Source organism: Oncorhynchus nerka, linkage group LG16 (assembly GCF_034236695.1).
Source record: "Oncorhynchus nerka isolate Pitt River linkage group LG16, Oner_Uvic_2.0, whole genome shotgun sequence".
Taxonomy (NCBI): Eukaryota; Metazoa; Chordata; class Actinopteri; order Salmoniformes; family Salmonidae; genus Oncorhynchus; species Oncorhynchus nerka.
This window is the reverse complement of record NC_088411.1, coordinates 35518833-35529668: the sequence shown is the minus strand read 5'-3', so window position 1 is coordinate 35529668 and position 10836 is coordinate 35518833. Positions and strand designations below refer to the sequence as shown.

The 10836-nt window shown below is 40.6% G+C and overlaps 2 protein-coding genes across 3 annotated transcripts in view; both read right to left on the bottom strand.

The window, feature by feature from the left end:
- Nucleotides 1-1865: 1865 nt before the first annotated feature.
- LOC115119224 (phenazine biosynthesis-like domain-containing protein 2) lies at nt 1866-5467 on the bottom strand. 2 transcript variants are annotated; one of them, XM_029647979.2, is made up of 9 exons: nt 4660-5462; nt 4381-4480; nt 4023-4121; nt 3570-3679; nt 2831-2860; nt 2655-2743; nt 2364-2539; nt 2221-2283; nt 1866-2050 (listed from the first exon to the last, which is right to left on the bottom strand). In XM_029647979.2, exons 1-9 carry the CDS (start codon nt 4741-4743, stop codon nt 1938-1940), a joined length of 864 nt encoding a protein of 287 aa, XP_029503839.1. In that variant the 5' UTR covers nt 4744-5462; the 3' UTR covers nt 1866-1937. The 2 variants fall into 2 exon arrangements, with proteins under 2 accessions (XP_029503839.1, XP_029503840.1); XM_029647980.2 differs by lacking the exon at nt 4023-4121 and having other exon boundaries at nt 4660-5467.
- Nucleotides 5468-5992: 525 nt separating this feature from the next.
- Nucleotides 5993-10836, bottom strand: part of LOC115119225 (serine protease HTRA2, mitochondrial-like) — a 28358-nt gene continuing 23514 nt past the window's right edge. The window contains exons 4-7 of the mRNA XM_065002654.1: nt 9390-9531; nt 9096-9165; nt 8879-8974; nt 5993-8678 (exon numbers count right to left, since the gene is read on the bottom strand). Of these exons, the coding sequence (XP_064858726.1) occupies nt 8513-8678; nt 8879-8974; nt 9096-9165; nt 9390-9531 (474 nt within the window). The 3' untranslated portion in view covers nt 5993-8512. The remainder of the gene's footprint in view (nt 8679-8878; nt 8975-9095; nt 9166-9389; nt 9532-10836) is intronic.

Genomic DNA, 10836 nt, shown 5'->3' with positions numbered 1-10836 from the left:
TAACTTTGGGTTGGTATGTTTTGTTATCGTTTTAACTATGGGTTGGTATGTTTTGTTATCGTTTTAACTATGGGTTGGAATGTTTTGTTATCGTTTTAACTATGGGTTGGTATGTTTTGTTATCGTTTTAACTATGGGTTGGAATGTTTTGTTATCGTTTTAACTATGGGTTGGTATGTTTTGTTATCGTTTTAACTATGGGTTGGTATGTTTTGTTATCGTTTTAACTTTGGGTTGGTATGTTTTGTTATCATTTCGCTATGGGTTGGTATGTTTTGTTATCGTTTTAACTATGGGTTGGTATGTTTTGTTATCGTTTTAACTTTGGGTTGGTATGTTTTGTTATCGTTTTAACTATGGGTTGGTATGTTTTGTTATCGTTTTAACTATGGGTTGGTATGTTTTGTTATCGTTTTAACTATGGGTTGGAATGTTTTGTTATCGTTTTAACTATGGGTTGGTATGTTTTGTTATCGTTTTAACTATGGGTTGGTATGTTTTGTTATCGTTTTAACTATGGGTTGGAATGTTTTGTTATCGTTTTAACTATGGGTTGGAATGTTTTGTTGTTGCCTTAAAGATTTCTATTACAACAGAATGTGACCATTGGAAAGTTGAAGTACAGGTACCATTAACACTGAATCTGCACAATCATTAGGGCTATGTAGCAATACTCTGCAGCAAAACAAATGAATGAATTACTCAAACTTTGCTCAGACCTTTCCTCACTCACATCTCACTCTGTTAGATTAAGATTGGTAATTAGTCATGTTTATGAGACAGTACTGATTGTCAAGCTTTTACTTTTTATATTCACACAAATGGTGTATTTTTTTTAATGTGAATAAATATTTGGGGGTTTTATTGTACGTGTCTATTTCCCTGTTTGTCAGTCAAATCCCAGACTGTTGAAATACAGTCCTCACCATATGTATTTGAACAACGTAGCTCAAATTTGAATTCTGACTTCAAGTGTGGGGATACTTAAAGTGCTTTTATTTCTTAAAGGAGAAGTTCACTTTATTATTTGAGACAAATCTGTATTTTGGATGTAAATGGCATGTTATAGAAGAATCCAGATTTGTTTTTTTGCAATTTCACTTGGTTTTGAGATACACTTCCTCATAGTCGTCCAAAAACATAATGTTAGAAATGGCAATGCTCTCAGTATAGTGATGCAGGTCTTTAGATGTTGAACACATGAAACTGTGTCGTTGCGAATTTTATCTGCAACATCATATTCCATTTTGTACGACTTGAGTCATACTTGCTTTGTGTTTGCATAGGCGGGCTACACATAGATATCACAGCTGGAAAGGGGAAACAAAATGGAATATAACTTTGCAGATACAGTTTGGTATGGCACAATTTCATCTGTATAACATCTAAAGACCTGCATCACTATACTGAGAGTGCTTCCGTTTCTTAAAAGATGTATTTGGGTGTGTGTTTTTTGTTGTTGCTTTTGTTCATGTTTTATCTAAACCCCTACACTGCAGAATGAGCATGAGAAAGTATATCGCTGGCGGGGGACGTTTCTCAAAACCAAGTGAAATTGCAACAAACAAACAAACAATGTTTGGACCCTTTTATAACATGTCATTTACACCCAAAATACAGCTTTTGGTTTAAATAAAGTGAACTTCCTTAATGGTAAAACCGATATGTATGAAAATACCCCCAATTTAAAGGTGACATTCGGTAGTCACCTCATATTCAAAACTTGATCTCATATCCAAAAGTCTGGAGTATAGAGACATTTAAAATTTTAGTGTCACTGTACAAATAGTGAGGATGCTGAATGTTGACTAACAACTTGACACAATGGAATAATCTCTCAAAACCCAAATAATTTGTAGACACAGTCAGAGTTTTTTACATTTAATTGCTATGCTCCTGTTGTACATTTGGCTAGTTCTGAGTAAACAGCATAGTCTCTACACAGTGAGAATCCCCTGCAGGACGGTTACTGCCTGGCCAGCGATATTAAGCCTGCCATCATCCTGTAGTTCAAGCTCCAGCTCGCCACCACGGCTAGAGCACTGATAGGCTGTCACACAGGGGGGAAATATAGTATGTTAGTGGCAGTTCTTCAAATTATGTGATTATTGATTGGATTTTACTGGACTCAAGATGTACATGTCCACCAATATCTGTAAATGTATTGTTCTGTGCAATGGAATTTGACCTCCATGTTGCAATACTGTTTAGATTACCCACCCAGCATCTTTTTCTTGCCAAGTTTCTCTGACCAGTAGCCTGCAAGGACAGTATGCGCAGAGCCTAAAAAAATAAATGAAAATATATATATATATTTGAATTAAAGAATAAGAATAAGACTGGCCAATGTCCTCTGTTCTTACCAGTCACAGGGTCCTCAGGAACCCCGAACCAGGGGAAGAAGTTTCTGGAGTAGAAGTCATAGCCAGGCTGACAGCCAGGGTCTCCAATACTGGTGACAAGCAGACCCCTAACCCTCCCGCCAGTGTCTACACGAAGCAGAACTGCTGGGTCTGGCTGCAGGGATGTGAGCACTGACCTATAACCCAAGACTCACTGTTTCAATCCCTTTCAGGTTAAGTTGCCCTTCCATCCTCTCCATTTCCCAACAGGCCAGGGATAATGAGTGTTTTTATTATACATTTGAATGTTACCTGTCACAACTGTCAGCAAGGCGCACCATTAGCATTTTGGTGATGGCACAGAGGCACACTTCTTGAACTGGCTGGTCTCCCACAGCAGCCTGCACATACACATTCAGGCTGTCACATCAAGTCTTATTCTTCACCATAAATTATAGAAACAGTGGTAAGAAGGATGACGCACTTACTTTAACTATGTCTTTAAATTCATTAAGACCCTGCGGATATTAAGCTTAAATTAGATCATTTAAAAAGTTACATTGATATGCAAAGGCTTTTATGAAATATTTATAATAGCATGTGCACTGAGTGCACAAAACATTAAGCACACCTGCTCTTTCCATGACAGACTGACCAGGTGAAAGCTATGATCCCTTATTGGGGTCACCTGTTAAATCCACTTCAATCAGTGTAGATGAAGGGGAGGAGACAGGTTTAAAAAGGATAGATAAGCCTTGAGACAACGATTGTGTCTGTGTGCCATTCATAGTGTGAATGGGCAAGACAAAAGTTAAGTGCCTTTGAACGGGGTATGGTAGTAGGTGCCAGGTGCACCGGTTTGTGTCAAGAACTGCAGCACTGCTGGGTTTTTCACGCTCAACAGTTTCTCGTGTGTATCAAGAATGGTCCACCACCCAAAGGACATCCAGGCAACTTGACACAACTGTGGGAAGCATTGGAGTCAACATGGAGCAGCATCCCTGTGGAACGCTTTCCACCTTGTCCATACCCCAACGAATTAAGGCTGTTCTGAGGGCAAAAGGGGGTGCAACTAAATTTTTTCTATTTAACTAGGCAAGTCAGTTAAGAACAAATTCTTATTCACAATGACGGCCTACAATATTAGGTAGGTGTTCCTAATGTTTGGTATACTCAGTATATATAACATGCTGAACATGAATGTACCACATTGATTCCATCACCTACCACAGGAGTAGGTTTGTTCAGGGGGAAATCCATCACTATAGATTCCCCTTGTTGTCGCACATACAGCTCTCCACTCAATGTCTCAAATACCACTGTTGAGTTGACATTTTCTGAAGGAAGGGGTTGTGGGATAGAAACAGTTAATTGAATTGCAGTCTATACAGAAAGTGTGTACTTACATGTGAGACACTGTACTATAAACTGGATGGTTCGAGCCCTGAATGCCGATTGGCTGAAAGCAGTGGTATATGAGACCGTATACCACGGGTATGACAAAACATTTATTTGTACTGTTGTAATTATGTTTGTAACCAGTTTATAATAGCAATAAGGCACCTTGTGGGTTTGTGGTATATGGCCAATATACCACGGCTAAGGGCTGTGTCCAGGCACTCCACGTTGACATACCACCCCCCGTGCCTTATTGTTTAATGTCGTCACTGTCATTCTTACTTTTTTTGTAAAACAGTACTGCAGCTGAAGCCAGGGTGGCATGGCCACACAGAGGAACCTCAGTGGTGGGGGTGAACCAACGCAAACGAAAGCGTGCTCCTTCAATACAACACATATAAGTTCCCACGTCAGTCAGTTTAGGAAGTTGTGGTGAGCTGATTTACATGTTCTTTCCTCAATCCCCATCTACTCTCATTGGCAGCAGTCACCCCCTCTTAGTTAATTGCAATAAAATAGATTGCCACCAGATGGCAGATTTGCAAACTTCTGCACAGAAAATGGTAAAAGTGGCATACCTTTTGATATCGAATACATTTGTAAGTTACAACTCTATTTCAGAATGTCCAAAAAAAGATACCGGAATTGAAGTCATCTTTTGAATTCAGCCGTATGATGAAGGCAGTCTCTGACAGGTTCATCTCAGCAGCAATGTTCTGGTACATATCATCCTGCAATTCCTTTGGTTGAGAACAGTCAACAGTATTTTTTTTGCATGATTACATTGGTAATATTTAAGTATACCTGTGGTAAGATAACTTAAAGCAAATACTCATGTTGATTATTCAGCAATACTAGAACATATGCAATGACATTTAATCATGTAATTATTTGCCCAAGTAGAAAAAAGTGTACTTACATGTAAAAGCAGACAAACTGCTGCAGGATTTCCTTTGAAAGGTAAGTTGGTAAATGCATCAACAGTGAATACTGGAATCTCCATTACTTACTAGAGTAGACCTGTGCTGATTTCACGGTAAGATATGAATAAGTTTAACAGCTGCACGCCTCCAAAATAAACTTTAACCAGAGGGTGTATCATTCCAAGAGTCTAAAGTCTATTGCTTCCTCACATTTTCTTCGTCTGCACCGACTTGATAGGGCTGGCTTGGCTAGACAATCTCCCCATAGAATAGGCCCAAAATATTGCGCTTTCAGACCATTGCAGGTGAAAAAGGTTAGGCAACTCTGGTCTCCTAGCTATCTTTATTTCATTGATTTTATCGAAACTGTAGGTAGGCATCTGCCCAGGGTAAATGTGTATTTTGTTTCAAAATCCTTGTAAAGAGGAGACAATGAGAGAACCCCACCTAGACTATTTTGATCATATATAGGCAGCAGTACAAACTACAGCCCTGGGTCCTAAACCCTCGAATTACGTTTTACATCGTCAAATCCGAGTATACCTTATGTCCCTTGCCTAAGCGAGTGAGAGTGATGATTGGAGAGGCAACCTCCTTGGTGGAAATATTGATCTTAAAAACGTATTTAAAAAGGTACCTAGCAAGCGAACATAGCTAGTTAAAACTAACGTAACTGTCAGGTAGCTAGCTAGTTTTATAGTTTGGGCATTTATTCCAATAAATATCAGAATTCACAAAAATATGTTTATGAAACTAGCTACATTTTAAATGTATATATATATATTTAGAAAGCTAGTTTTGTAATTTTGTCTGACATGCCAAAAACGCAGTCATGTTGATTACATTTGAGACTTCCGGTACGCCGGAGTTTGACACGTGACTAAAGTTTGCATTGAATTGTGGGTCATATCAACCCCACAAGTGATTAAAGTTCTTCACTTGCTCCCTCGAGCAAAATCGGTTGTAAAATCGAGGGCTGGGGTGGATAACGTTTATGAATTGGACCTCCAATTAAGAGGGCAATTAACTGCATCCGGTTTCGACGGTGAGGAGCAGGCCGTTTACTCTGGGCACCTTTCATCCAAGCTACTCGATACTGCCCCTGCAGCCATAAGAAGTTTGAACTATTGCCCCGTTATGATAACCCCTTTCAATGAGAACCATTACATAAATAATTATGAGGTTTTTTTTGTTCTGCAGAACATTGATATATTGAGCTCTTCTTAAACTCAACTGCTAGTGGAGCATCTAAAATGGGTAAATACTTTCAATCATCTCCTCTAATACCATAATCTGCCTGTATTTCAGAAAACACGCAGATGACAATGGTTGAATCAATGTTTTTAATTTCTGGATTTATTTCTTTTTTGGTTTTAGGCCATGGTGATGGTTTCTATGGTAACTCAAGAGTCATGGGCTCAAGAGTGAGTAGACTGAGGGGGGTGTTCTAAACGGAGTTAACTAAACCTTGAAGTCTTGAAGATAGAATTTGAATGTTTTTACGTTCATGAAAAGTACCTACTTAGAATATTTGCCGGTCTCAGTGGTATAAAAAAAATAGATATATACAGTACCAGTCCATTTTGGACACACCTACTCCTTCCAGGGGTTTTTATTTTTTCTACAATGTAGAATAATAGTGAAGACATCAACACTATGAACACATATGGAATCATGTAGTAACCAAAAACAGTGTTAAACAAACCAAAATATATTTGAGATTCTTCATTGTAGCCACCCTTTATTTAATAAAATGCATCCAGATAATTTTCCGACATGAGAAAATGGGTTGTTATCGGTGAGCTGTTTCTGATTTGAGCCAATGAATGTGGTTGTGTTTTGATCAGCTAGCTAGCTAAAATAAAGTTGTACCAGCCAAAGGAGCGCTAACAATGGCTTGCTAGTTAACCAACAAGCGGGGAAACCTAGCTATATTTAGCTAAGAAAATAATCATATTTTAACATGTAGTTAAATTTGGTTTTAAAATGTTTTTGAACAGATATTTTGATTTTCATCCATAGCCACTTGTTATGAACATGTCTGCTATTCATTCAAAGTGTTTCTGTGGTACTCAGAGGCTGAGAAATTGGCAATTTCGCTAATCTGACATACCGGTACAACCTAAAATAGCCACCGGTAACAGACCTTTAGCTCACACTTTTCATTGCTATAGGTTATCAACTCAGTTCCAACTGCATCTGAGGATGAGACTAGAGACATTGACTGTAAGGTAATATGTATTTGCATTTGTTATTTTTGAGTTTGTGGCTGCATATCCATATCTTTCCAGAGTGCATACTTCTCCATCTCTGACAAATTTGTTTACAATTGAGTCCACATTTTCAACTCCAACACTTCAATTTTTAGAACATAATTTGATGTGGAAATGACAAAAAAAGACATCTTTTGCATGTGGAAATGTTGTATAATTACTTTGTGTAAAAAAAAACATGGAAATTAAACATTTTCAGGCAGGCATTTGTCTGTGGTCGAAAAAGGAAAATCACATGAGCACCACAATGCCTACTTCAACAATGCTCTAATAAGGTTATCCAGCACACAGCTTGGACCTACTACAGTAGTTTTGAATCCTAAGTAACCTGTCTATATGTTGTTTGAAATACAATAGACCAACAGTAGGTAGTAGGTCAAAGCTGTCTGCTGGAACCCCTTGGTAGAGCATCACTGAAGTTAGGCATTGTGGTGCTCATGTTCATTTACTTTTTTGGCTTAAGCCCAATACCTACTTCTCATAAGCCAATCTCAACCTTTAAAACCACACTATATGCTAACCTACTACCTGCTTTACCAAAAACAAACAAGTAAAGTGTGTTGTACAGTAATCTCTCAGACTAACATATGTGAGGTTTTCTGTTCTGGGATGCTGAGATTGGTAGGACTGTATCTGACTTAGAAATATCAACATTTTAAAATAGTTTATTGTAGTGACTTTCAGTAAAAATATTGTGCACACAACTGATACAGTGTATTATAGTGAAAACCCTAATTACAACCTTGGCTGGGATTTAATCTGAAACCACTTGTAGACAATGCAACTTTTAAAGACTATTTCACCGCATTTGCAGAGATAGCATTAATGTTAAACATTTCATATGTTGGCTGTATTTAAATGACCTTTAAAATGTCAAGCACGCTATAACGCGGATCTACCACAGATCGGATTGAATCACACCCCTTGTTGGTTCTATCAGATCTTCAATGAGGTTGTAATTAAATACCAAAACAATACAAGTCAATTGATGATGGATGTACTGTATATTGATGTCATAACTGTAAATACTTCAGTGCAGAGCCTTATAGCTCAATATGTTAGTAGAAGTATCTGTTTCATTATAAATCACATGGTGGTCTGTTGAGGACAGTGTCTTGGTTTGAACCCAATCAGTCACAACCAACTGTCACTTCCTTCAGCCTTCAGTTACAGTATCTAATACTGTGTTAATCATAGCCCATCTTATCTCACCACTGTAAACCCATGGTAGGCAGTGTTCCAGAGCATCAAAACTGCCATGTATCGTGTAAATTGTGACTGATGGATCTACAAATAATATTGGAGTAGTTATTTATGATACAAGGTGATTTGTATATCAGTCAGACTGGACTCGGCTTTAAAGTCGGCTGCTATCTGTTAATAGGCCATCTTATATCTTACATGACTTCTGTCCTGTGGTTTATTTAATGTGTAGAACCACACAGACAGTGATGTGATAGCATGTTGTGGGTGGGATCATTCAGTATCCCCGTCCTCTTCAGTGCACCAACTGTCCTCTTCTTCGTACACTACCTCTATATCATGCAGCTCCACTAACTGGCAATGTTTGATGACATCACTCTGTGAACTCTGGGGTCATGTGTAGTCTGAGTAGGTCCTGACCCCTTCTGATCACCATGGTGATGCTGTCGCTGGTCCTCACGGCATTGTAAATCTCCTCTGACGTGTTCACCTTGGTGCCATTGATCTCCAGCACTATGTCACCTGGCTTCATACCTGCCCTGTGGAGGGTTATAACGACACTGTCACCTAGCTTCATACCTGCCCTGGAATTTTTTTATTGAAATACACCTTTAGAGTGCATTCCACATTCATTCATTCTTAAGTGTATTTCACTGACGCACAAAGAAAGAATAAACAATGTACACATCACAGTTGAATTGAATATGGAGACCTTATATGAACATTACACGGTGCTCACCTGTTGGCTGGAGATCCCATGATGACCCGGTGGATCATGATCCCGTAAGTGACATCAGGGAAGGAAGGATCCCTCAGCTTCAACTCGGCAATGATACTGCAACAGAATAGACATCCAACTATGGCTAAATCCTCCACTGTCATTCATCCTACCCCAGGTAGGTGATAGCTTTCCTGTTCACTCAGGTGCAGCACAATAGCTGTCATATGACCTTTACCTTGGAGTCAGGGTCAGCATCATGACCCCGATGTATCTCCGCTTGGTGTCCAACACCCCCAATCGAGACTCTAGGAGAGACAATCACAAAAACCTTAAACTTCCAAGAAGTGCAAATAACTTCAAGGTAGTGGGTCTATGGTCTTATTAGCCTGGTCTCAGACCTGTTGGTGGTGTCTGACCTAGTCCTATTGTCACACAATGACCATAAGAGCCAACATAGGAATTGGCAGGACAGCACAAACAGATCTGGGACCAGGCTATGGCACTTTGTCAGCACGGTAAAGTAACTCACTCTTCTTGTCGGAGGCTTGGTTCAGGAAGTGTTTGACGTGGTCCGACGGGATCGCGAAGGAGATCCCTGCCGTCACCTTCATGGTGTTGATGCCGATCACCTCACCATCCAGATTAATCAGAGGCCCTCCAGAATTCCCAAACTGCAAGACAGAACAATCCAGAGGCATTATTGATCATGTCATACATTTGGAGAACATAATGCTTTACTCTTACTAGCTCTGATTTTGCAGATAGGGGCTTGTGATGTGTGGTTGTTCACACAACTCGTTCCTTACAAGCTGGACGCACCGATTGTACATTTATCTGGATAAGAGTGTCTACTAAATTACTACTGGCAATTAGTTACATTTACATTTACATTTAAGTCATTTAGCAGACGCTCTTATCCAGAGCGACTTACAAATTGGTGCTTTCACCTTATGACATCCAGTGGAACAGCCACTTTACAATAGTGCATCTAGGTCTTTTAAGGGGGGAGAAAGATTACTTTATCCTATCCTAGGTATTCCTTAAAGAGGTGGGGTTTCAGGTGTCTCCGGAAGGTGGTGATTGACTCCGCTGTCCTGGCGTCGTGAGGGAGTTTGTTCCACCATTGGGGGCCAGAGCAGCGAACAGTTTTGACTGGGCTGAGCGGGAACTGTACTTCCTCAGTGGTAGGGAGGCGAGCAGGCCAGAGGTGGATGAACGCAGTGCCCTTGTTTGGGTGTAGGGCCTGATCAGAGCCTGGAGGTAGTGAGGTGCCGTTCCCCTCACAGCTCCGTAGGCAAGCACCATGGTCTTGTAGCGGATGCGAGCTTCAACTGGAAGCCAGTGGAGAGAGCGGAGGAGCGGGGTGACGTGAGAGAACTTGGGAAGGTTGAACACCAGACGGGCTGCGGCGTTCTGGATGAGTTGTAGGGGTTTAATGGCACAGGCAGGGAGCCCAGCCAACAGCGAGTTGCAGTAATCCAGACGGGAGATGACAAGTGCCTGGATTAGGACCTGCGCCGCTTCCTGTGTGAGGCAGGGTCGTACTCTGCGGATGTTGTAGAGCATGAACCTACAGGAACGGGCCACCGCCTTGATGTTATTTGAGAACGACAGGGTGTTGTCCAGGATCACGCCAAGGTTCTTAGCGCTCTGGGACGAGGACACAATGGAGTTGTCAACCGTGATGGCGAGATCATGGAACGGGCAGTCCTTCCCCGGGAGGAAGAGCAGCTCCGTCTTGCCGAGGTTCAGCTTGAGGTGATGATCCGTCATCCACACTGATATGTCTGCCAGACATGCAGAGATGCGATTCGCCACCTGGTCGTCAGAAGGGGGAAAGGAGAAGATTAATTGTGTGTCGTCTGCATAGCAATGATAGGAGAGACCATGTGAGGTTATGACAGAGCCAAGTGACTTGGTGTATAGCGAGAATAGGAGAGGGCCTAGAACAGAGCCCTGGGGGACACCAGTGGTGA

Coding starts and splice junctions, on each gene's coding strand:
- LOC115119224 (XM_029647979.2), bottom strand. CDS start 4,743: ATGGAGATTCCAGTATTCACTGTTGATGCATTTACCAACTTACCTTTC. Junction 4,122..4,380: donor AAAAGATGACTTCAATTCCG/GTATCTTTTTTT, acceptor GTTGTATTGAAG/GAGCACGCTTTCGTTTGCGT. Junction 2,861..3,569: donor TGAACAAACCTACTCCTGTG/GTAGGTGATGGA, acceptor TAATATCCGCAG/GGTCTTAATGAATTTAAAGA.